Raw genomic sequence first — 27,452 nt, 5'->3', positions numbered from 1 at the left:
TGTAACGGGGCATGGAATGCCATTCTTGCCGCGGGGAGGGGGCTGTGGCTGCCGGGTGTACACCCTTAGCTCCGGAATGAGGCAGGGGTGGCAGGGCTGGGGCTTGCAGGCCGGGGCGGGCACGGGGTGCACGTCTACGTCCCAGCGGGCTGGCGGGACCTGCGCTGCCCGCTGCCCCGGGTGCATGCGGGGATGCTGGCGTGCCGGGTGACTCTCCCCAGGCCGCCGCGGCCTTCAGCCCCGGCGCCGTGAGGTGGCGCCGCCCCGCTCCCATGGCAACGGCGCGGGGCCACGCTGGTGCCGCGGGCGGGCGGTGGTGGCGAGCCTGCACCATGTCCTCCCTGGCCGAGCCCCCCGCCTCACGGGCGCCCTCTCGCTCCCCGGCCCGCTCCCCCGCGCTGTCGCCGGCCCTCGGCCCCTCTCGCTGCGGCGGGGAGCGGCGCAGGAATGCCTCGGACGCCGGCGCGGACCTCGGCGCCGTCCAGGTGAGCTCCCCCGCGGCCTGGAGACACGCAGCCCCGCTGCCTGCAGTCGCCGCAGACCGGGAGGTACTGCCCTGCCCTGCCCTGCCCTGGCCTCCCTGCCCTGGCCTGGCCTGGGCTGACAGCAAGCCCCGGGTTGTGCTCCACACACAGGCTGGATTTACCCGTCCGTGGGTAGATTCGTGTTGCTTCAACGCGGCACTTTGACATTATAAGGTTTAAGCACTTTTTAAGCACAGTCAAAACAAAAAACCCCAAAAGTGTGATTTTTCCAGGATGCACAGCTAAGGTCAGTGGAGCTGCATCACGTCATCAAACTCCTCAGAGATTCCGACTCGGTAAGTGAGCCTGATCCCTCAGTTCCACGGGTAGTGACAGTGCTTAGGAAGATGTTTCATGCGATGGCTTCAGTACCCAGGCGGCGCTGCTGGCTGGGGCTGCAGGCCGCAAGCACGTCAAAAGATGGACCTTGTAATACAGAATGGTATTGATGCTTTCATATTAAAAAAATTACATATATATATATATATATATAAAACCTGGTATATCCTCACACAGGCACTTTAGAAAAAAAGACAAAAGAGTGAACACTTAAAAACTAGACATGCAAATTTTCTAGCTTATCTGGGACTTTTTGAGTACTGAAACCTACAGCTGAGAAACAGAAATACAGAGCTACTGGAAGTATGTCAGGAATTTACATAATTGACCAAACTAACTGTTACTCTTTCTTCAGGGAGGTGATTTTTAAAGGAAGGAGAAATATACAAAGTTCAGTATTGAAGAACAACTATGACTACCTAGGCACGCAGGAAAGCATAATCTCATGGACTTCCACAGACTGGTTTTGATCTCCATTAGAAGATTTGGGAGATTAAATTGACTCAGCCACCATTTATGTTTGATCTAAAAACCCATTAATTTATATTCTTAAAACAAGAGCTCGGTTAAACATACCACATTTTAAATTAATGCTCCTCAGAGAAGTATTCCATGTCTCTTTTTTTCCCCTTCTGACAGAGAGGTGATAGAATAAACTTACTGACCAAAGAAAAATGTGTGGGATTACGTTGTTTATTGCTTCTCTAGAGAGTATAAAATATATTATAAAATGCCCTAAGGATTCTGGGCTTGTATATTCCTGAAACAGCTTTCTGGCTTGCTTCAAGTTGCTGTGCTCATGCCCAGCATGGAGGTGCTCAGAAGACCTGGAATGCATGCTGTGTCTCGCTGACACACCCTGACATAGCCTTACTTGAGTTGTGTTGAGCTTTGAGTTTGCAGTCTGTTTCCCAGTGGTGGCAGAGCTCCACTCTTAACTGCTTAGATAGACATTTTTATATGTTTATGTCACAGGTGACAGAGGCTGGGTTTTCTTAGTTGTCTTTCACAGTCCCAAAGAATTCAAGAAAAAGAGCCCACACATTTGAACCAAAGAGGTTTTAAAAGCCTCTTCAGTTACAAGAACACAGACTCTGTACTTGAAAATAAGACTTGATTAAGGAGCTAATCCCACTGCAAAGTACTTACAGAATTTCATTGTGTCTTGTGATTTTTTAATCTGTTTTTGACTTTGATTTAAACTTAAAAGGGATAAATATAATCATTTAATGTTCTAAAGCAAACTGCAATTAAAACCTGCTTTTCATTCCTTTACTTAAGAAAGATATGAAAAAAGAGCAGCTGAAAACTCTCAAGAAGGTAATCAAGCATTTTGAAAACGGGCTTGTATCCTTTTTGCTACTGTAGAACGTTAAAGTCATGGTGGTTTGTGTGTGATAATACTCTGGCTTTTCAGCGAAGCATTTTGCAGTGTGCTGTGCTTCCACAGAGAGCAGTAGTGGTCCTCATACATTCTCATCATGGGCCTTGTGCACTCATAGCCAAGGTTGGTAGCTTAGCAAGACTCTTGGATGCTAGATTCATTTCCTACAAAATTCAACTGAGCAATATTACCTGTACAGGGGTTGAACGTTCAGCTCAGAATAGACAAGCATAGTAATTGTCCCTATTTAGGAAGCAGCAGATAAAATAGCAATGACTTCCAGTGAGGAAGCATTTCAAAGAAGAATAAAGTCAGTTTAGTGTACCTGAAACTTTTTTCATGTTTACAGTACAAATTGAAAGGCTTCCAATAATCAGAAGTGCTGGGGGGTGTAGGCATACAGAAAAATGTGCTTAATTTCATACAGTTCAGCTAATTGCCACGGTGATTTAAGCTATCACGTTACTTCACAACTGAGTTGTGGCTAAGTGCTTACAGGCAGTTTCCGTGAGTCAGGGGATTGGTAGTAGCTCCTCAGTCTCTGTTCTGTTAAGTTTTTGTTCTTGTGCCTCTACTCTAAATTAAATAATCTCAGTATGTGTTTGGGTCCATATTTTCAAACTTTATTTAGTCACTTGGGCCAAGAATAGGCAAAAATTTAAATACCTCAAGGCTGTCTCAGAGTTTTGATGGGTAAACCTGAGACTGTGATTTAAAAACTTTCCATCCTATAGTTTTAGATACTCAATGCTGAACTTCCAGTGAGTTCATCTGATAAGGAAGCTAAAACAAATTTGCAAAAGTTCTACTTCTGTAAAAGTAAGGCTGCTTCGAAAAGCCTAAGTATTTACTCATATGCTTCATTTTAGACATCTAACTTTGAAAGCATTGGCTTTTGTTGGTCCTGTCTCTGAAGTGTGATAAATAGTTTTAAACTTTTTCTTCTTATTCATGGCAGTACAAACAATCTGATTTCCTTAGCTTTAAATTAAAAGCCCCTTAAGGATTTGGAACAAATAATTGAAATTCTTAACCTGTGTGCAGAAAAAATGAATGAACAAGAAGCTTTTGCTGAACCTTTGTGTGAACTTATTAAATTATGTGGGTAAGTACTTCAGCCCTTCTTTTAAACACTGCTTTTTAACATGTTCTTACATTTTCTATGGCAACTGATGTGTCTATCTATATACATCATCTGTCCACAAGGCATCTATATCTAAAGGCATCTATTATGTCAACCTTCCTTTTCCTGAACTGTGTTTTCCTTGAGTCCAATTTTTGTTAGCAAGAAGGAAGGACCCATTTTAGCATTTCAGTATCTGTGGAGTTACCTATTATGTCATTCAAAGCTGTATTGTAATTGGCCCCAGCTTGCTTGGAAGCAAGATTCCCCAAGGTGTCTTATCACCAAAGTAAGTTGTTGTGGGACTGCTGGCCTCAAAAGATTTAGCGGCTAAATCCTGCCAAGGTATGTTTCAAACATGCTATCTAAGTGAGTTTAAAAACCTGAGGTGACACAAAGATGCTCTAATACCTGAAGGTGGGCCTTACAAAATGACAAACCATATTGCAGAAGGACCATCACAACTGGAGAATTTGAGATTTATAATTGCCTTTAAAAAATATTGCATTAACTTTTCAGCATCTTCATTGTCATACTCTACTTCAAATTACTTGTAGAATAGAATTTATGTGTTACCCCCACTTGGCAGTAGTTTTTCTCCTCAGTAATTTAGGCTACTTATGGAATGCTTGTAATTGCCGTTACTCCAGTATTTAATTATAATTGGGTAGAATAGGGTAGAGAAAAATTATGCCAGACAGAAAATGAGTCGCATAGTAAACCAGATATTCAAATAGATTTTTACATAGCTTCCTCTCAGCTGTTAGGTTTTGTAAATGTAGAACTTGTACTGCTTTCCTGTGCTGCCACACGGTGGAGAATGAAATGAGAAAGGTCCTTCAGAGTTTGGCAGAAGTGTGACAAAACTGAGAATGAGTGTATGAAGTCAATAAAAGGTAGTTGTGAGTAAGACTTTTGGTCTCTTACAGCAGTTCAGTAATAATTATGGTTTCTGCAATGAATATATTTTGGAAGCTTGCACCCTTGAGTTTTGCTTTAATTTCTTTGCTATGGAAATTCCCCCACAATTCAGTACTACTTCATATGACAAAGAGAAGCCTGTAACTAGAGGGAGGGGCAGTTAACTTAAAATTTCCTTTGGATACTGGAACTCCTGTGATAAAATTTTCCACTCTTTCATAACTGGTTCTGTTTACCTGTCTTCTCACTTTTTTTTTTCCAATGTCTGGTTTGGGTTTTTTGGTTTGTTTTTTTTTTTTTTTTTCCCCATTTATTCCATTGTTTGCTCTCTCATTTCTTTTTCTCTGGCTATGTTTACAGAGGTAAACCTACCAGAAAGCTGCTTCCACACCATGAGCTGCAGAGACCTCAGCACAGTATTTTAATGTTTACTGTTAGGCAATTTAAAACACATGTTTATGTCATATCTGAGTATTTTGCAAATGTTGATGAATATTTATTAATATCCTGATTTTAAAAATAAATTTGTTGTTGGGTTATTTGGAGTCAGTTTATTGGTTTTATATTTTATCCTACTCAAGACTCCTGACCAGGGATAAGACCTTTTTTTCCCACCTCTGTACATGTCTATGCATAGTCTAGCTCTGCAGTAGCCTGATGGTACCTAGGCTCCAGGATTTAACCTCCCACATTTAGATGACATTTGTTTATTCAGTATTTCATATTGCACCAAATAGGGATTCTGAAAATGTTATCTATGAATATGTACCACTGATTGCCAAAATGCTACTGCCAGGTACAGGACTGGAACTTTCAGTGTAGAATAAGCATTGGAAAGAATGTATTCATCCTGGGAAAAGTGTCCTTGTTTGCAAAAATGTCAAGGAAGAACGGAAAAGCTAATGAGCTTTTCTGGTGACTTGATTAAATTGTTCTTCTGCAGTGTTTGACACGTAGCTGTAATATTTCATTTTGCAGATTACCATTTCAGAAAAAGAAGTTATCTGATGAAGTAAGCTATTCCCAGGCAGTTTCAAAATCTATTGCACAACTGGGTGAGTGTCAGCTGATAGGCCACTATAAAATCCTTATTATGCCCTAATAAAATTAACTGTATTATTAGCACAATTTTAATTGCTTGCTACCTACTCAGTAAATGAAAATAATTTCTTTCAATTATTCAGCCAGTCCTCTGTGCCTTTTAGTATTAGAAACCGTTGTTGCTTTGCTGTGCAGCGAACCTGCAGATGAGCTGGCAGAATTACTTATTTGCTAATGTCAGAAGCTCTGTGAGGTAACTTATCTGTAGAGTGGAAAAAGTAAACCTGTCTGTAGCCTGTTTCATTTCATTTTGCTTTGAGAAACTGGTGTATTACTATAAACATTGAAGTCTGAGATAAGGGGAACATGTATCTTTCCTGCTATTTTGAAAGCAAATGGATGAAACAAGTGAGAAGCAGGAACTCCTGATTCCCAGCTCAAACCTTCAAAACATAAAAACCTGAGACCTCTCACCTGCAAAGGCAAACTACAAGTCAGTCTAGTGCCCTGCCTTACTAGGAGCAGCAGTTTCTGACTTAAGTCTCCTGCTGCATCTGACCCATGAACTTCTATCTTTCAGAAATGTGTTTTGAGAGAGGTGTCATAGACCTGTCTTAATGTCACCCGACCTTTTAGTACCAAAGTAACATTTTATGACCTTGCTTGTCACATTCGTGATTTTCAAAGAAAACAATGCAGGCACTGTAGGTCCAAAAAGGTTTCAGAATAAAGCAGGAATGATATATCAGCTGATGTAATGGTAAGATTTAGATGGTAAAGAGGTAGCACAATCAGCCTGTTATACATGAAAAAAATACATCCTTGAAATGGATGAGAAAAAAATACTTTTAGAAGTCTTTATTTTCACAGATCAAAGCAGTATGGCCTCCTGGTTTCATATGTTTCTAGACTGTCTTTAGAGTAGCATGTCCAAAAAGACAGTAAAATCTAAAAGATTCTCAATGGAATTCTCTTTAGCTTGTGGAAAAGGATTTCTTTCTGTGTTCCCTCCATGTCATATCACATCTGCTAGAAGAGTTTCTGACATGGCATTGATGACAACAGCCTAGTGTAGTAGCTTTCACCTGAATTCCACAACTTATGGAGTAACATCCAGTCTCTTGCAAGGGCCTGTAGCCAAAAAGCAGAGCAAAAATCACTTTCTGATTAACCTTATGCTACTCCTGCAAGACCCTTTTGTCCTCTTCAGTGTGGGAGTTCCCATCCCTTGAGCATTTTATAATCAAACTTTGCGTGAAGTGACAGATTTGCAGGGGGTATGTCCAAGGAAACACTAAGTACTGTAAATAGAGGATTACTTTCTAAAAAAACCCCAACTTTGTAAATTTTTTTTTTTCTCTTCTTGACAGGTTATTTGATGAGGGTGCCAAGTTCTCAAGTTAGAATACAAATCTGTAAGTGTGTTGTTAGTTTTTATAATACGGAGCTACCAAGGAAACTGCTTCCAGGTAAAGCACAGTATTTTCAAGTGTCACAAGAAATTAAGAGTTTATGATCCCAGCTACTTTGAAATGGCTCTTTTAATTAGCTCTGGATTAATTTTTCTTTATAACTATAGTTACTCTATCTCATATATTAAATATATAGCATTGTAAAATGTGTAATTAATATGTTTTTAAAGAAATTCATACTCAAAAGCTGAAATTAGTTCATCAATTTACAGGGAATTAATTATTACATTTATGGGGTTAGGATTAAAATGTGTCCAGAAAATGTGAAGTGATCATGAGTTCTCTGAAACATGGTTAATGGAGGAAGAAAGCGTAGTTAGGTTCAGAGTTAGAAGAAGGAAAATGTAATTTTCAACTTTGCATATGTAGCTTGGAGAAAAGCAGTTCTGGTTTCACTTGTGTTGCTTGTAAGGGAGAGATCTGAGCCCATCTAAATTAGATTGAGTTCATATTATATGGACACATTTGAGCAAAGGCATAGGCTTTGGATAAATTGTGTGACTTTTCTTTGCAGAAGGAGTGTGATGGTGCCTGCAGATGAGCTCAGGCATGATGCTGTGGTGTTATGGATAGGCATGCAAACTGTCATCAGAATCCAAAGTTTGATCTGCAGAGTTCTCTTACCTATGAAGTCATACCGACTTGGACCCTATCAGAGCTTATGCTTAGCTAAAACTCCTTTCATTTTGTGCATTATCTGCTTTTATCAATCCTGCATTTCATGCCACCTGATAAAGATACTTAAGCTATCTAGGATAAACTTTAATGAGTTAGCATATATAAATATAAATTTTGTTTTGTATTTCAGTAATGAAATATGAATTTGGATATGCATGGACAAAATCAGGGTCATACTAGAAAGTCAAGTTTATAAATCAAAGCTTGGATTCAGATACTTTAAGCAATATAACAGAAGTAATTAATTCTGTAGTGAATAGGCCTCAGAAGAGAACTAGGTCCTGCACCAACAACTTACCTCATTACCTGAAGGAGTTTTTTTCTGCTTGTTCTTTCATTCTGTCAATTCTGAGGAGCAAATACTTTGTTTATGTAGCATTTTAATCTTCTTGAGGGTAAGTCTGCTGGATAGGCTTTAGGCACCATTAATAATCAGATATAAGAAAAGGCAACATTTGTTATTTATTAGAAATTTTTTTTCAATTGCTTTTAGAACTAAGGAGATATGATATGCAATCCTTGATCCTTTCATGAGAAAGGATGAATATTTTATGAAGTAACCAAAATTCTGAATATTTACTTCATTATAACTAAAGTTTCTGTATGTGCAGGTTACCAGCCAACAAGTGCAAACTATAAAATTCAGATGGCTGAATTGGGAGGATTAGCAGAAACTCTTGTTTTGTCACTTGCATTAGTTGAAAATCAACTAATTGAGAAGTTGTGGGTACTTAAAGCTCTCCAGCATCTCTCCAGCTCTGGTTAGTACAAACTGTTCTTTCAACAATCTCATTACTTCTGATCTTAAATCGTTTGTTCTCTGAACATACCTAAAACAATTACTGACCTACAGGGAATTAATTAGTCAGATTTTCATCATTTCAGGAGTAAATTGCGGACTTATGATGAAGGCCCAAGCAGCCAGCAGACTCTGTTTGTATCTAAATGGTGTTGATCCCTCAGGACAGCTGGTGTTCCGCTCCTCAGAAATACTATGGAACCTGTTCGAAAACACCTCAAAAGAAGAAGTTGTTAATCAGCTCAGTAGCTTGGAATGTGTACAGTAAGTACAAGGAAGCGTTTTATGAATTAATAGCTTTGGAGAAATCTAAAACTTTGCTATTGTGTAGCATTTTGAAATGAGAGAAAATACAAAAGGGGAATAGAGGTCTTTCATTAAGTCTTCATTAAGTTTTCGGTGTTAACACATCTGATTGTCCAAAATGGAAACACTACCTCATCAGACTTCATAGCCAAGCAACCCATGATTTAGATCCCTCAGGCATCTGTTTTTGTTTCAGCAAGTTTGATAGCACTGTGGCCTGTGAGACACCATAAAATTATATAGGATACAAGAGATGCCTGCCAGGTAGCTTACAAACTTGGTGGACAGGGACCAGTTGAAAGAACATCTCATCAACTGCAGAACTGTTTCATTGTCAAGACTCTGTTTCATGAACACAGCCATCCACTGCCAGTTGTTTTTGTTAGAGGGGAAGAGGGAGATCTGCTGCATAGTGCAGGAGATATAGTCCTGCCTATTGCTTTGTATGATGAAAAGGTTAATGGCACCATTTTCAAGCTCATGTGTTAGGCTTGGTAGGCCAGTATTTCTGCACTGTTGAAATGCTTATGCTATAAAATTAGTTACGATATATGAGGGATAGTTCTAGATCTTCTGCCAAGTAAATAAGAGGTTCTCCCTTTGTGAATTACACTGTTTTAACTATTTAGAGTTAGATCTACTCTTCTCAATAATCATTCATCGGCATCCAGTTCCATGCTTGAGTAAATATATCTTTCTGTTAATTAATTATAACACAGAGTGGAAGGTGCAATTTGTAATAGAGACACCCTGTGTATATGCCTAATTTGGATGTCTAGTGGTACACATAACAATCCATTTATAATGAAGTTTTAAGTTACTTCTCTTGCAGTTAAACCCTAAGGTTTTGAGAATTATGATGCTGAATGAGGATTCATATACCTAGAGCTGTCTATAATAAGAATACAGAAACAAAAGGTAAAATCCATTTCACTTTCTTTTAAGTGCTTTGAAAGAAGTATTTGTAGACCGCCTCATGCATGGCTTCCGGCACTGTGATCGACAGCTACGCAATGACCTCTTGGTGATTGCCACACTAATAGCTGAAAACCCTGCAGCACCTATGATTGTAAGTATTTGTAGTTATATTCCAGAGACTGATAACTTCTCCTTTGGCATTATATACTCAGTTTTTTCCACATTAGGGTTCCAGTATTTGTTCTACTCTTGTCTCCAGCGCCTTCCTTTTTCTTAGATTTGCTGAGCAAGAAACCATTTTTCTTTCTGCAATTCCCTTTCATCACAGAGACTTCAGATCTCTAGGTCATCTGTCTCTAGTACTAGCATCAACTGTATTTGATACTAGAAAATTGAACCAACACTATTCAGGTGCAAAGGTTAACATTAACCCCTGTATTCTTGTACAGATTCTCACATGTGCCATTCTGTTACTGTGAGTTTTGCACTGGTTGTTGAAGATATAGGTGTACAAGCTGTATTCAGATGGTACAAATTCCAGTTGAAGTATCTGTGCCTCATAACCAGGAACAAGAAGGTCCTCTAAAAATCATCTTTAAATAAGATGCAGAAAAAATAATTACTTAGGTCCAGTTAATAAGAGGCGTGTAAATTCTAAAATGAGGTCACCTAAATGTAGTCCAGAATGCACTATCATGAGTTGCCTAAAAACCAGATGACTCATTCTTCCATAATATTCTGGAATTTTCACGAGGACGCTGCGTGGAAGTTAACTTTTGTAGTTGTTCATATTCCTTTACTTTCATGTGTTACAGTTGAGATTTAGAACTTTAAAGGAAGTTGTGACATACATACTGAATAATTAAGCAATTTCATTCCTGCTTATGTAGATGTATTGGCTGCTCAGGAATGAATTGCTTTCAGGGAAGTCATTTCTCAGCTTGAGTAGGCAGTTTCCATTTGGCTGTATCACTAAATAGGTTTTACAGTTTGTAATGAAGATTACAGATTTTTCATTTGAGCTTTCTATTTTGTCACTAACCATTATGAAATGTTTGTTATACTATTGCAGAAACATATTTAACATATAAAACATTCACATTGTTTATCTGGCTGTAGAAACAGGGCAGGTTTTTTCCTACAAGATAAGTAACTGAGACACATCATTTTAATTCCTTATATTACAAGGAAGAAAAATTGTTTCAACACAAGGAAAAAATGAAAATGCTTTAATTTAGGTTCTCTATTCTCAGCCTCCCTGGAGATTTTGCTTCACTTGTGGAGATAAGCTACAAGGTGTAACTACCAGGTAGACAAAAACATTAACATTACCATTGAATCCTGCTTTATAATACCGAGAATTTTCATCAGAATGTTCACTTTTTATCTTAATATACTATCCAAGCAACTTCAGGAAACTCAGTCTTGTATTTCATGTTATTCACAAATTGGCACAGGAATCTGAATCTTTGAAAAAGAAAATAGTTCTCTCCCCACAAGTAAACTGGAAAATATGTGTAAAGTAAAGCTTATAATGATATTAATTATAATTATCTCCATGTTAGAACAAAGCTGTTTGGCAATTACTTACTGGTTTTCATCAGAATTTAGTACTACATTAATCAGCAAGGAGAAAACTGCATTAATCAGCAAGAAGTTTTTATACTGGATTTTTATTTAACCACTTTGCCGTGGCTTTGCACAGAGAATATAGATACCACAGAGACAAAAGCTAATAGGCAACAGTGTGTACTTCAATATTTTCTTTACTTTTGTGGTATTTTTCTGACTGTTAAAATCATGTGGCTGGATGCTAACTTACTGAACTAGATCGAACAAATCTGAGCCTGGATTTTTGGGGATCCATCTAAAAAGCTGCTGCAAAACTAATAGACCCGCTTGATTCCGTGGTGATGTCTGTGTAGTGTTCTTTGAGTTCTGCCCATGTTGGGAGCTGGTGGAAGGTTCTCTGGTGGCTTTGCTGAAGCCAAGGTAATGTCTTTCGTTGCTCAAGAAGAGCGATGTCCTGGCAACTGCAGCTTCTAATCATCTCAGGAACACAGTTCTTTTACCTCTAGCGTGCTGCACAGACACCCCTGGCCTTGGTCTCATCTGTACTTCTAGACATAACTACTGTTAGCTCTTCTAGGAGCTGTAAATGGCACGATTTTATTTTCTGAATTTTTATCATGCAATATTTGTATGTGCATGTTTGTTGCTCATATGTGCAGTTTTCATGCACTTATTGTAAATGCACTGTCATTCAATAGAAGTGTATTGGTATGTGTAACTGAAGGAACAGAATTGTATGTACTGATGACCCTGATGTATAAACTTACATGTGCAAAAATGCATTTTAGAAATCCAACGTTAACAGTACTGACAATATAGTGGTTTTGTGTGGTAGATTCTCGCAGTGAGCACATGTGTCTGGGACTTCCCCATGCAAGTTCAGACTTCAACTGAGACATGGGTTTCACTAATTGTACCCTTAGGACTGGAGTTAGTTACTACTGTACAATGTCCAAATGGTTGATTTCTTCTTTGATAAAATTCTGTTTATTCTGCCATAGGATACATTAAACTCTCATTTCTGAAGAAAAAAGCAAAACTAAAATTACATCATAAGTCTTAATTTCACTGCAATTTAATTTAATTAATGTATGTTTTTTGAATGCCCATTAGGAAAGTGGATTTACAGAACTGTTAATAGTACTTGCAACATTAACTGAAGGTAAGTTAATGTAAATAATGTAAATAATTACCCTATTTTTGCTTCTACTGGTGATGTTTTTGGTAACTTATATACAATTTCTTTTACAGTTAAAATTCCCAATCCCTTGTTAAAAGGTCTTAAATTTACCTACTCGTATGAAGACTTTGAGCTGAAGAAGTTACTATTTCATTTAATAGGAGTCTTATCTAAAGACCCATGTGCTGTGCAGGTAAGTTGTAACAGAACAGAATGTACAGTAACGACAAAAAAAGTCAAAAAGTTAAAAAAAAAAGGTCATAAGAATCACAGGAATATTAATTAGCAGTCTAGCTGACACAGTCTAGTAGAATGAAATCATTTGTTCTCCAAACCAAGAATTCGTACATAGGTTCAGACCAAGCCCTGCTGTTTGAAAGCAGCATTAAGTTTCTGTTTTAGAAAAGTTACAAACCCAGACTGTGCTGGGAAAATTAGCTGACAAGTGACTGCAGAGCATTATTGAAATACAACTGAGCATCATAAAGTTTAACAAACCACAGTCTGTGGGAATGCTACAGAATATAAACAGAGTTTGTCTGTACTTGTAGTGTTCATGACATACTTTCTCAATAAAAAATAATTTTGTTAGTGTGAGACAGATAAAGTTGACTCATTGCTTTAGATTTTTCTTATTTGCATGTGAAACCTTTAAGCTGTCTGTCTTTCTCTTTGTCTTGACTCTGCAGCTTCTCAGTGAAAGCGATGTGATGCCAGCTTTGCTTTTTTATGTAAAGCCAAATCCAAAGCCTGGATTTCATGACTGGTCTGCTGCCCAATATGAAGAATTACAGCTTCATGCAATTGCTATTTTAGCTTCAGTGGCTCCCTTGTTAGTAGATAAATATTTGTCCTGCCAAGCGAATACGCTTCTTCTTGTATTTCTAGAATGGTGTATAAGCCAAGGTCAGTAGATGCTCATGGCTTTTAGACACACAGTAACCTCAAAACACAACTCAACTGGTCTTACTTTCCTTGACAGGAGGCAAAGATGTAAAACCTGTGATGTCAGAATGATTATTTTTCAATAGGTTTACTTGGGAAACTAAAGAAAACTACCTTTCCTGCTGAAGGATAAGCTGGTGCCCCGTTGCCTGTTGATACTCCTTCAGTTGTGTGGGCAGCCACAGATCTCTGCTGCCCACGTCTTAAGCTAGTCGGATACATTTAGTGTGGCAACGAGTCCAACCAGTAGTTCCTGCCGTGAGGCAGGATGCATTAACTCACACTTGGAGCTGTATTGCAGTAAGACAGCTTCCAGAGTAAAGCTGGCTGGTGGCCATCAGCTAAGCGTATGGGCTGAGCAAAAAGATAACCAACTGCACCCAGTTTCATGGACTGGTTTTCTAGGGATGGAAGGTTTTCATCATAAAATGGTTAAGTTTTCCTAGGAGGAATTTTTTTGTTTGAGTCTAATGGGATCAAAAGATTGGTATTACATGTTATGCTAGAGGATGTATTTTGAGTTTCGGAGACTGCTCATTAAGCTAGTAAGGTTAGAAAAATGGTGGTAGTCATTTCACCTACATCATACCTTTCTTATGAATGTGAGAAGAACAGCCCTACATAGAAAGGCTTGTTACTAGATGGTTTTAATCATGAAGCCTTTCTAACAGCAAGGGATCTTTTTCTAAGGTTTTAGCTTCTGCTGATAAGCTTATTAATTTATTTTTTTTTTCTGAGCACATTATTATTCTGAACATAAGGCTGTCTGCCAAAATAAAAATGCTCCCTGTGATTGCTTCGCAGATCCTTTCTTTGGTCAAGGTAACAGTTTCCATGGAACAGGTGGTCGTGGCAACAAACTTGCACAAATGCGCTACAGCCTGCGAGTGCTGAGATCTGTTGTGTCCCTTTATGATGATGCTGTGAACCTTAATTTGTGTGACCAAGGAGCAATTAGCCAGCTATTGGGTAAAGCACAGTTTGTGTTGCTGTAGTTAAATTAGTACATTGCTGTTGACACTCAGAATGTTCGTGATTTTTTGCGTGCTGTGGTTTTAGTGTGTTATGCCCTTGGCTGCTAAAAAACTGAAACCTCAAACATTTAATCCAAGATGTAATTGATTTGATTTTGAATTTTGTTACAATTTAGCACAGAGGCTTGAATGAGTTAAGCAAACCAGACAGCTGTAAAAGCCTAGGTGTTTAATTTCAGAGTAAAAGTTGCCTTCTCTCCCTTTTTTACACTGCATTTCTATATCTTATTTTCATTGCAGTAGGTCCTTGGAAATCTAGCTATAAATCTTGATCTACCTAAGTCTGTTAAGGTATTGCTTTCCACAACTACTCTACAGAGTAGAAGAAAATTAACAAAAATGTACTTTTCTATGAATAACATATTGAAGAATAGTAGCAGAATAAAACTGTATAACCACCACTCCTGCAATTCTAGAGCATTTTCTTGTTCAGTACCACATATCTACTGTTACATTTGGTTTTAAGTTTCAATACACACTGGTTTAAGTCCTTTCCAGTACTCTGAAAGAGACACACTGGCAAAAATAAAATAGGTTAAGATCCTTTGGAATTCAAAGAGTATGTTCTAATGGAAAGCATAGAAATAAAAGATTTTATATCCTCCGTTGAGAGTTGAACTCCACTGAAAACTCTGTGGGAACTTACAGATTTTAGTGAAAGCAAAATTAACACTGTACTTTACATACCACATTTTCTTACTTTGGAGGAATTCTGTGTCTAAATGTCCTCTTACACACAGTGGTTCCAAGGCTGATTTTCTCAGCAGTGGTGGCATTTTGCCTTTCCCACATTCCCACTGTCAGTACAAATGTTTGTGAAGCTGTACAGAGAAGGAAAGAGTTCCTTAATTCAGCTCAGTTCTCTGTATTCATTGCACTGGCATAATACAAGAGGCAGCACAGAGACTGAACAAGGAAGAAGGCAGTGCAAGCTGCTATCATTAACTCTGTCACCAGGAGTAAAGTCCATGAAACTACATAATCAGAGTAGTGCACTTCTGTAAACTGCTATAAAACACAGAAGATAAAGCTGAACAACATTAGTAGATGCCTTTAAAAATACCCTTCTGTAAATTCAATTTTTTTCCTTTTAAATCAGCAACTGTAATAGAATTCTGATGTGTATAGGGCACTGACATGTATAAAATATATTCATTTACAGACATCCTAAAGTATGCAGCAAACAAATCTAAAGAGAAAGAAGATGCCATTCTACTAGAAATCCAAGCTGATATATTATTTCTTTTATCTCTTCTCTGTGAAAATGATGTCCACAGAAAGGTATGCATCTTTCCACCTCAAACTGTGAAGGAAATGTCAAAATACGGTATATTTTCATTTAAAGGATACCAGTTGTTTGTTTTTTTTAATTCAAAAACAGATGTCAACTTTAGTTGATCACTGACAAGACAGGTCACTGTTTTCTGTGACAGTGACAGTTAAGATGCAAAATCACTCCAAAATCCATGAGGAAATGTCTCACCTATTTAATTGCTAATTTACACAATTTTTAAATGAATATCTGAAAGTGTGTTGATGAATGAGATTAGCAGTTTGGAAAACCTGAGTGTCTCTTTCTTATGTATATCATCAGGAATATACCCAGCTCTAACAAGTAGGCCAAATTTATTACGATATAAACACTTTTCTTTAAAATTTCCTTTGTATTTTCTTAGATGTAGCTATTTAGCAAAAATTATTTAAGAAACATGATGCTTTAATTAATGTTTCAACAGGAACTTTTCAGCTATGAAGGAGTGGATATACTTATCCCATTCATTCAGATGGATCCAAAGAAGTTATCTAGTGGGTTAGGTCACAACTGTCTCCTCTTAAGTGCCCTCGACTGCTTGTGGTTAGTAAAGTATTTTAAGAGCAGTAACTTAAAACTTTTGTATTTTTTAGGTCTGCAATACTATCTGAATTTCTCTACACATACAGACCTTTTTTCTATTTAAAATGTATAAAAATCCTTCGTATCATTTGACTAACTGCAAACAATACAAAATAAACAGAATATTCTGCATGTATTCTCTTCTAAATAGAGGTGCAGTATAACAGCCTAACTCCCCACACAGTGACCTCCTGATGTGCAGAGTTACCTAAGTCTTTGTAAGAGGTATATAGTTAGTCTGTAAATAACTTCAGAGAAGTAAGCAGAAAGCAAGAATAGACCTATAGCTAAAATTGGTGTAACCATAAGAAGTGTTTCTCAACTGTCTATATAGGGCTAGAAATATTTTACAGATTGCCATCAGAGAATGTCATTACACAGGAGGATAACCAATCAAAAGTTAATTGTTTTAAAGCAGAAGTTGGTAAATACATAAGAGTAGGAGATCCCTTCAGTTTCTGTGTTAATGACTGTAAGTGAGGAAATACGGAAGCAATAGCAACAGGAATGCTGGGTTTATGATCGTTTTAAGCTGGGAGAAGAAAACATTGTTGCCAGACATCCAGTGTTGCTTGTCACACCCCCTTGTTTCTATTGGGAGTGGTAGTCACACAGCCCTGCAATAAGCCAGATCAGGGACATGGTCAAGATAAATTTCAGCCTCTTGTACAGAGCCAGTTTTAGTCCAAATCCATATTCTAATCCAATCCATTGTGAACCTGCCTTATTTGTTGGGCTGCTACCAGGATGGTGTGCCTCTTGCAAGAGGAGAAAGAGCAGTCAAGTAGGGTATATTTAGTTAAACAGTGCAAATAAAAAGGCATTTGAAACATGATTTTTCTACTCCCTCAAGGTATGAAGTGTAATGCATACCAAATATATTTATGCAATTCAGTAAAATAAGATGCTTGTAGAATGTTCTAAGGCATAAAAATGTTTCTACACAGTGAAATTACTTCTGTTTAAGGTCCTGTGTCATTGGATGTTACATTGCAGAGGATTATTTTCTTGAAAAACAAGGCATTTTTCTCCTTCTGGATTTGTTGGCAGTAGGTATTTTCATTATTGTTACAGAATGAAAGAGTAGTAAAACAACGTGGAAAACTGCATTATTTTTGTTACAGTATCTCCTAAGACTATTTAATACTAACAAAAAGACCAATGTATGCAATTCTCTGGGATAGGAAGGTAATCACACACACCAGGGTATCTGCTCAGAACTGATTTGACATATTTTCCATGTATCTTTTTTTAAAAAGAAGTATTTGACAGAGGGATTTTTAAAATTTACCAAAAATACGTGCTTTTTAAAAAGAAAACCTCTGCCTTTGTTCTGGATGACATCTCTGTTTAAAAAAGCACCTCAGGACATAATTCATAGTGAAGTAAGGACAGAGTTAGTATACACTTTAGGCTTTAAGAGCTTTGGTGTTTAAAGTTAGTTTGTACATGTGTGTATAGCTACTTTTGTGGATCTTGGACGTAGAGCTGGCACAGGCATTTCACCTTTCACAGAATAAGCATGCGCCTTCCTTGTTTTGTTCCTTCCTCAGTCTTGCCAGCCTTCTTGCCAGCCTTTGATGCCCTTGCAGTACAGGGCTGCAGATCATTCCCTACTCTCAGCTGCTGCTAAAAGATCTGGCCACAAAATAAAACAGGTGCTGTATGGTACTGCTCAGCTGCTGCTTTCATAGTCTGGTTCTTACAAAAATAAATCTTGTTAGTAGTTATATTCTCCAGTATGTGAGCCTGGAGGCATGTAAACAAAACCTAATATGTAATTCTACACACAGGTATGCATGTGCATCTTATATGATCCTAAACTCATTCCACTCAGGTTCCTTGATTTATGGAACTTTTCTTGGCAGGATTCCAGAAACGTGAAAGATTTACAAGTTTACAAGTTTATACACCAGTTTTGTGCAAATAGGTGTGATGAAAAGCTTGCAGACAGTTTCTCAGGGGTTTTTTGAAGGTAGACATTACTGTGTTTTGAGCAGTTTAAACCTTTTTTCCTCTTTTCCTTTCACCAAGTTGAAGCAAAAGAACCTGTACAATATAATTCTTGGAATCTTGGTTGAATTTTGTGACAACCCTAAAACCACTTTGCACATCAGTACCTGGCGAGGAGAGCAAGATCAAACAGCAGCTAACCTTCTAATAGAGTTATGGAGACAGGAGGAGTTGGAGCTAGGAGTCAAACGTGATCGATATGGAAGGATTTTTGGTAAGTTCTATGATACCTGTGAAACTGTGAGCAGTTCCACTAAATAAAGCAAAACCAAGACAGTATTGCTTTTGCAGTTTGAATTCTGATAGAATAACAGTATTTATGGCATTATGCTGTAGTTCTTCCCAGACCCCAAACACCTTATATCTGTTTCATTTAGAGACAGGCCACTAGATGGCATTTCCTACACCAGCTGGCAGTGAAGCAGGTAATGAACAGAACCATGACTAGTAATTCTGAGCAGCTTTTCTAACTCTGGACAGTAAAACTACAGAATTTCTTCCACAGAAGGCATTGTGTTTTGTTACATGATGTCAAAAGAACTAAGGAGGGCACTGTGTTCTCGCAAATCTTTAGTGATGCTAATTAATATTCACATTCTTGGCCTAACTGTCAAAAACATGTATATAGCATCTGTAAATTAAGATGGAACTGTTGTCTTTTGGAGGAGGCATCACACAAAAGAATATGTCCATAGCTGCCTGCTAAAGATCCTCATACTTCACTACATAGATAGAATTTCCTCTGAGTTGGATAGTTTTGAGAACATACTACCTCTTTATCCTTATGCTCTGTTTTTGTGTTTTGAAATTATTAGACATGAAGAGACCTATTGCTAGCAGCTTCCAGAAACAGCAAGAGGTCATCCCCATGCCTGCCAACTGTCCCAGCTTTGCCATCGTGGAAATTTCGGAAAACATACGGGCAAAAATTTATTCATTATTGTTCAAGTTAGGTAAGACAAGTGAATGGCCTTGCCACTGTCATATTTGTCACAAAAGTGAACTTGTTTCTCAGTAATCAAGTCATTATAAAATAAAAGGTCAAAGGAAACTTTGAGATGCATCACCAACACTTATTAATAGATGCATGTTCATCCCGTTCATAAAAGTCCATCCTGATAAGGGATTTCAGGACTTCCCCAGTACTTTGCTGCCCCACCATTAGGAAGAGTTTTCCTAGAATTAAGCCTAAGATTTGCTTGAAATTTTCTGTAATTTGTTTTCACACAAACACTATCGTGCTCACATATTTTAACACTTTGATACTCAATTTTATTTCCCTAGATTAAGGAATACTACTTTCTGCAGATGTTATTAATTTTCTAGCTTAACCTCTAATATTGTCATTGTTGTTTTTTCTTTCCTTGGGTGTTCCCAATTAGTTCACATACTTCTTGATCTGTAGTGTCCCAAAACTGAACACAGTACTCCAGCTGAAGCCTGTCAGCACATTTCTCTACTCATCTTGTAAATAAACATTCTGATATTAATCTAATAGTTGTTGTATGCATAGTGGCTTGATATTGTTTGCTCATTTGACTTAGGACCTTGTACAGTTATCTACCATCCTAGATTAGTACAGGTGACTATCCTTACATTTAGAATTTTTAATTTGTCCTTTGTGGATTATAAAACCTTCTATGGCTTTAGGTAATTTATCATATTGGTGAGATTAATTTGAATTCTAGTCTTTTCTTTCAGAGTGCTGCAGTCCCTCCTAATTCTGTGGTGTTAATGCTGTGAATGTGTGTAGTCATTACAACTGTGTTTAACAGTCTAAACTGAAGTCAAGCCACATGATAAACTCTTCCACAGATCTGTAAGATTTATCTGGCTGTAGACAAAAGCTAGGTCTTAGTTTTTATTATCTCATGTTGGATATAAATGTCACTGTTACCACTTAGATGTGTAAACATTATTTGTTTAATTATTTGTTTCAGTAATTTTTCAGTAACTGAACTGGGCCAGTATTCTTTGGCTTGTCCTTTTCCCCTTTTAAAAATAAACATTATGTTTGGTTATTCACACCCATCCTCCACAGGTTCAAAGGTGATCAGTAACTTCTCTGAGTTTGCATCAGCCACTTCCCCAGTTAACTTAGAGAACCAATTGGTTTGAAAACATCCCCAGTTTCTCCAGCAAACTATAGCCACTCTTTCCTCTGTTGTAACACAGGTTCTTACTAATTTTTGTTAGTGTTAATTACGTTGTGTTGGATCACAGCTAAATTCTTTATTAAAGCCAAAAGGTATGAGATTTTCTTTCAGCCTTCTCCTATATTCAGACGTGCCTCTTAGGTTAGTTGTATATGTTGTGATGTCTCCTGTGAAGTACTGAAATGACACGAAAGTGGACAATAAAAAATAACAGGAAGAATTTTATAGTCTTTTCGCAGCATCTTCCTCTTACTGCGGTCATGCTCCACAACAACCTGCAACATGGTGATCTAGAAAACCAGTGTTAATTGGCCTTTATTTATGGTATTTCTTAACTTCAAAACATGATGCTATTATTCTCTAATAGGCAGATGCTACACTCCCAGTTACCACACAGATGGTATCATGAAGTCTAGAGTGAGATTTGATGCACTATGTAGAGATAGGGTTTTTTTTAAAAAAATGAAGTAAAATTATCATTCAGCATGCAAAAAGTGAGGCATAATCTCAGCAGCCATACATTTATACCTTATTTTTTCTTACATAATGGAAACATATTTTTTAAAAGATGGAGTCATTATGCTCAAGGCTTATGCCTGTGAGGTGGGGGACACCCTCATTACACCGCTTTGAAAGAAAGTACTGGGCACCCTGTAGTACAATTTGCGTGTTGGCTACTTCACAGCTAAAGAAAACTCCATTTGTGCTGAATTGCTGCTCTAGAAACTGTGACCTGTGGACTCAGCTGTTTGCCTGCTTTAAGGGAAGATCAAACCCTTGTCACAAAAGTGTAGCAAATGCAGTACTATCTTGGCTTTCCAAGTGATTGGGAGGTCACTGGAGCCACTCGGAAGTAAAATGTTAGCGTAGAGTGATTTTATTAAGGAGAACACAGCTATCTTATCACCAAAAGCCTGCTCAGGATTAGAAGAGTGACTGAAGATTTTGCATGTGATTGTATGACAAGTAAGATGGTGTCTTTTTCTTTAGACTGTTGTATGTTGAGATAAATCCATCATGCTGTTAATACTGACATGATTATGCTCTTCTAGGTTTTGAAAATTTACCTGGCTTATCTGCTAAGGATTTTGTCACACTTGCTATCATACGGCGTTACATAGACTTTAAAGTGAGTATTGTGGAAGAAAATACTAGTACTGTATCTCTATATTTCAGGATACAACAAATAGCCCTTCACAAGCTATGACTTATGCCACAATTCACCTATAGTTTCACAGAGAGGGTAAGCCAGGATTTACCACCAAAAGAAATAATCCCACCTCCATCATTGCAGCACAGTGCAGGCTCTTCATTTGTACTGCTGCAAATGCTTGTGACTGTGTAGAAAATAAGAGTAGAAACCAATACTAGGTAAACATAACTCAGAAAAAATAGTTTTAACTGTTTGTCAGCTCAGGAAACAGGATGTGTCAGGATAGATGTAAGAAACTGGGGAAAGGCTGGAGAGCAGCACTGCCTCTTTGTGCAGTAGGGTGGGGGGTGGTTTGCTCTTAAAAATTTCATTAAATACAATTCTGATAAAGGTTATTCTGTGCTTTCCCATCTTTGGCCCCACATGCAGTATCCATCCATTCTGTCAAAAGTTAAGAATGATGTGCCAGTAGGAAAAAAAGAACAAGATAACATGCTTTGTGGGAGTCATCCCTGCTCAGAAGATGCTTCAGTTTATGCCAGTTTTCTGCTTAGGAACAAAGTCTGTGAAAACTTGAAGTGTTTAGGAACTAGCAGGATTGATCTTTAGTTGGTAATTCCAGCTTTGTTTATGTCTCATGTTGTAGTTTGCTCTCATGATGTGTGCAATTTGAGATTTTGAATAGGAGCCAACAGGACACAACACTTTGTTCCTGTAATTTAGTATCTTATAGCTATCTGTATTTCTTCTGAGTTTCTGTTATTATGAGCATTCCTCTTGCTGCTCTGTGAAGTCAAGCTTGAGCTTGGGAAGGCTTAAAGAGGATTATCATGAGTGAATTTGGCATAGCATTACTGAAGTCTAACCTTGCATAAAAATTCTGGGAAGTAAAACAACAATAAGGAGATTGTTTATTTGGTATATTTTGGATAATTGGAAGTGAAAATGAAGACAGATAAATATCAAATAGTGTGGTTTGTGTTTCACACACAGGTTGGGGAAGTTTGGAGTGAACTGTGTGCAGAACTAAAAGAAGAATTCAGGCCTGTTGAGTCGGATGAGGAATCCCTGAAAGTTATTTCAGAGATACAAGAAAATACTGGAAGAATGGTTGCTGCTCTGCAGACTGAAGTGCTTGAAAGTCAACGTCACCAAGAAATCCAAGAAGAGGAAAAACTGTATACACAGGTAAAACAGGGAGCATTTAAATAAGTAAAGCCCGTGTAAAGCTTTTTTGTCAACTTAGATGAAGATATGTGATATTGAGGATTCTGTGTGCATACAAAGCTCAAAGATATTTTAATCTGTCTCAGCAGTAAAATTCTACATTAAATTTGGTTAACCTCAGTTCTTGCAACTTGTGTAATTTTCGCAGTATTTAGAGAGTAACACAAAGAAATGAAACAGTATCATCAGTGATGCATCAGCAATGGTGTAATGAGAAATGATTGTTTTGCTACTATAAGAGTTGCACCTGTGCTCATCTGTAGCAAATAACAATTTAAAGTAACTATTGCAATTACATCTGCTTCTTAAAATGAAACATAAGCCTCTGTTATTAGTCCCCTTGGCTGAATATTCACAAAGCTTCATTACTGCACAGAGTAGGGCTTTGTGCCTCCCAGCATGCTGAGATCAAGCAGGTACAGAGCTTTCCCAGCTTTGGCAAGCATTTGGCTTTCTTGGTCATCTGCTGTGTTATCCTCTCCTGCTTTCAGAGAAGTAAGATCAATTGGTCCAGTCTAAAATCTTATGCTAGTGTTTCTGAAGGATTGTCGTGCATTATGATGCCTCTACTTTGGTCACAAGAACTGTTATCATTTGAGAGTGAGAATATACAGAAGGTATTCCTGAAAAGATTGGGGCTCTGTGTTGGAAGAGGGGAAAATGTGTTTGCAACAGAGAAGGTAAGCCTTTTTTATTAAAGGCAGTGTGTAAGTGAAGTTTTTAAAGGATGAGTCCCTTATCATCCAGTCTCAAGTTGGAAGGGTGAGCTAAAAGGGACATAGATGAACACACTATCCAAAAGCACAGGCAAAGAATTCAGGAAGGCTCATGAGAATAGGATTGTGTTGCATCTTGTAAATCTCATCTATATTACAGATCCAAGCTGTCCATAAGCAGAGAGAAATGGTAAAAAAATCTTGGGAAAATTTCTTGACTCGGACATCAAACTATGAGGCTTTGAAGGTAACAAATCTGAGTGATGCAGCCAAATGTGCATTCACAGTGTAGTTGTAATAATTGGGACATTCCCAAAACACATTTCTTAATGTATTATGAGGATACTGAAGTAGAAGTTATAGTAAATTTTATATTCATGCAAACATAGAGGAATGAACCGTAAGATGTATTGACAAAGCTACACCATCTTTGACTCTTCTGCTCTTCTGTGATTTGCTCTTCTGATTACAGTCACAAATTGGGGATAAACACTGTTTATGCACTTCATTCCCTGTTTTTAATACAACATACATCTTTCAAGGTGGGCAGTATTTTATGATTAAAGAGTTTCTTTGTGCTTTTCCAAAGCAACATTAAAAAGATGAGAGTCCTGGTTAGGCTGCTATTCAGCAGGACCTTGACAGGCTGAAGGGATGGGCTGGCCAAAAGCTCATGCAGTTCAGTAAAAGAAATGATGAAGTCATGCATCTGTGATGCAATATCGTGCATCAGTACAGCCTAAGGACTGACTGGCCCTGTAGATGTGTAGTTTGGAGTGACAAGCTGAACGTGAGGCAGCAGTGTGCTCTTGTGGCGATGAAGGCTAACAGCAGATATGGTTCCTATATTAGAAAGCATATAGCCCACAGGTCACAGCAAAGGGCTATTCCCATCCTGCCCATGTGAAGCCACGTCCATTTATTCTGTTCTCAGGTCCCCAGTGCAAGAAAGAGTCACAAATCAGATGGAAGTAGCAACCATTAAAGGCCAACAGAATTACCACCTCATTTATTTTGTCATTTTGTTTGTATATTTTCTAACAAGTGCAAGTAATACAATTCATTCTGATGAAAACAATTTTGCCTTTTTTCTAACTATCTTTAGAAAGCAAAAAGGCTTCAGGAAAAATCAATAGAGGCTTCCAGATCTAAATTGAAGACTCAAATTGGAGCAGTCCATTCTACTGATATTAAAGGCCTCAATACAACAGTAAGTAATCCCCAGTGACACTGTTTTATTTTCATCAATGTGTAAGTGGTTTGGGGTTTATTCTGTATATGTACTGCTGCTTGCTTTCTCTTCAATAACAAGTATGTTGACAAACTCCAAGCATGTAAGAAAGAATCTGTATCTCCTGCAAAGCACCTCTCCCCCTTCTGACATATCCTCCGACAACAGGTAGTTGGTCAGAATGAGATTCAGGTCTGAAAACTACTCATAAATTGGGAAAGATGGTCCCTTTGCTACTTGACATGCACCTTCTGGGGGACAGCCTTTCATGAAAACCTTGCTGAGGTCAAGACCTTCTTCATTTATTGTTAAGTAGATCTGTGTGAACTCTAATACATCAGTAGAGATGTCCTTTGTCAGTAAACGTGTTCCTGACTGCAGATAAGCCACTCACTGCATCCTCAGAAAAGGTTTTGGGTTTGGTTTTTCTTTTTTCTTCATTTCTATCAGTTAATTGAAGTGTGAGAAAATAAAAGCTATTGTTAAGATCTTAGCAGCGTGTAACAGCATAGTTAGCCGTTGAGTTTTGACAAACTGGAATAAGACCTGGAAGAATCTGAATTGCAGTCAGTAATTGCTTTTGAGCTAGCTGGATGATTTCTGTGTGCGCATCACAGCTAAGGAGGATTTTAGGGGGAGGGATAGCTTCTCGGTTGCTTATAAGTTATTTTACATGTAAGGAGGAACAAGGAAGAAAAAGCATGAGCTTCTGTTTTTCAAACTTGCACAAAGGCAAGAGATCATATTATCATGAGCTCTCTGGCACAAATGAGTAACAACAACTAAGGTGGCTGCATCCTGAATGAGGTAAGACGCCGTTCACATTCGGTGTGATAAAGGAAGGAGGAGCTTAATAGGAAGTAAAGGGATGGCCTCAAGTAGCAGACTAGGACTTTTATCAAATTATCTTTGCCCTAAACTTCTGAAAGATACGGAGGGACACATCTGTGAATGCAAGGTGAGGTGGGCTGAAAAAATTTTGCTGTGTGCATGTATCAGACTGTTAATTAGCAATAATTTGCAGAGAGTATCTGAAAAAATTAGATATTAATGTGAGCATTCTGGAAATTGTTAGTAGAGAGAAATACATTGTTAAATTTTATTTTGAAGACTTGGGACCTCAAGCAAAGATTATTGATTTCTTTGGAGGGAGAGGATTTAAGAAAAAAACAGTATCTTCATGGTTCTATAATCAGTATTTCAACAACTGCAGACAAAAACAAGGGAAAAGTATATTTTGTAGAATAAGTGCATTAAGAAAGAAAATCATCAGCAACATGAGATAAGATTCCTTGGGTACCTTGTTTAGAAGAATTACAAACAACAGGTAGGACTGGCAGCTTTTTTCATTGAAAAATCATCTTCCCTCCTGCCTGCCAAACACTTAGTAGGGAGAGATGAAAATTACACTAAGATGGTTGTTGCGAACTAGTCAGGGTCAAGTAATCAAACGTGAGCCACATGCGCTCAGAGAGCTGTGCTGGTTGTTTCAGTAGGGGATGGAGAGAAGATAGATGTGTCACTCAGGGATTTTTATTAAGACGCGAACCTATTCAGTGTAAAGAATAGTGATGAGACTGGAAAGTGTATGTCCCTCTGTCTTTGGCATTTTCCTGGAGCAGTAGTTACAATCACACTCTGGGAGAAACAGGTCCTGTTCCCTTTTTTATTCTTTGAAGTATTAATATATAGTGAAATTCTAAGGACAAAAATTGTGGCTGGTACTATACACAAATCCAAATAACATTGCACAACGAACTTCTATTATAATAAAGGCTTCATTTTCTTTTCCTGTATTCGAAAGATCAGACATGAAGGCAGAAAAGGAGAGTACATGAAGGTACGTGCTGAAAAGGCACTCTCTTTTCCTTTGTATTGATGGGAACAATTTGTGAATTTGGTATAGAGATGGTTTGAGTGGACCTCGGAAACCTCAGCTTGCATCTCCACTAATATGAATAGAATCTTTGAAAGACAGCTTATGATTTAACTCTCATTTTAAATGCTAACATGAATGTCAAGCAATGCATGTATTTTGTTTTTCAGATTGGATCTGGTCGCTTAGTAACTGTCGCAAATACACCTCGTCAATTAATTGGAAGGCCACTGGCTGTTACAGACCTTGGTCTTAGAAAGCCCCCTGCTTGCGAAGGAGCCTTAAAAAAGATCAAAAGTTAAAAGATTGGACTCAGTCAAGAAAGGTTTGGTGCCTGTTGAATAGATGGTGTCTCAACAGTGCTTTTAATATTTTAGTTAACTGGATGTATGTTTTAGACACTAAATAAAATCTGTTTGTAATGCTTTGGTGAATTGCTTAGAACATCTTGAGAGTAACATTATATTTTGTCTTAACTAATATAAACATGGGGATGACTTCTTAATAACCGAACAGTATGGTACAAAGGTGTGTTGAGCCTTTTGCATGCTAGTGTCAGGCTGCCCTGATCCACTGTCAGGAGGTCCACTATTTAGATGTCCATCTCTGTTGACACATTCCACACATTGCAGTCAAAGTATCTCCTCTTATGAGCAGCGTGATGAACCATCACATGAACAGATTTAGTTCTGCATTTTCCCAGATACTGTGCCCACGTGGGTTTTCTCCAAGTCTGGTTTGATTTTTTGAATCGCCACCTTTAGCATCAGGATTTCTGGCTTCTCAGCTTTCATCTAAAGACTCACTAAGAAGTTTGTGTCAACAGCTTCTCCGAGCCTGTTGGAGAGACGTGCTGAAAGGTCCCGCTCCTCGTGGAGCTTTTTGTTTAAAAATTGTGTACTTAAATTCTGTAAAATGAAGAACCTAAAGAAAATAATGAAATAAAAAAG

General features: G+C 38.0%; 1 protein-coding gene across 1 annotated transcript; it reads left to right on the top strand.

Moving 5' to 3' along the window:
* Positions 1–272: 272 nt before the first annotated feature.
* Positions 273–26,804, top strand: CFAP69 (cilia and flagella associated protein 69; the record flags this gene model as incomplete). The annotated part of the gene is made up of 23 exons (XM_084260808.1): positions 273–485; positions 758–820; positions 2,145–2,210; positions 3,243–3,352; positions 5,270–5,346; positions 6,703–6,801; positions 8,094–8,243; positions 8,368–8,545; positions 9,533–9,656; positions 12,191–12,239; positions 12,329–12,450; positions 12,947–13,163; positions 14,007–14,171; positions 15,399–15,517; positions 15,973–16,091; positions 17,098–17,179; positions 18,165–18,357; positions 18,959–19,096; positions 21,352–21,428; positions 22,446–22,640; positions 23,556–23,642; positions 24,501–24,605; positions 26,673–26,804. The coding sequence occupies 23 exons, from the start codon at positions 273–275 to the stop codon at positions 26,802–26,804; spliced, it is 2,880 nt and encodes a 959-aa protein (XP_084116934.1).
* Positions 26,805–27,452: the final 648 nt, after the last annotated feature.

Source organism: Gallinula chloropus, assembly GCF_964237585.1.
Source record: "Gallinula chloropus genome assembly, chromosome: 2".
Lineage (NCBI taxonomy): Eukaryota > Metazoa > Chordata > Aves > Gruiformes > Rallidae > Gallinula > Gallinula chloropus.
Note: the sequence above shows the minus strand (reverse complement) of the source record. Positions and strands in the feature narration are given on the sequence as shown.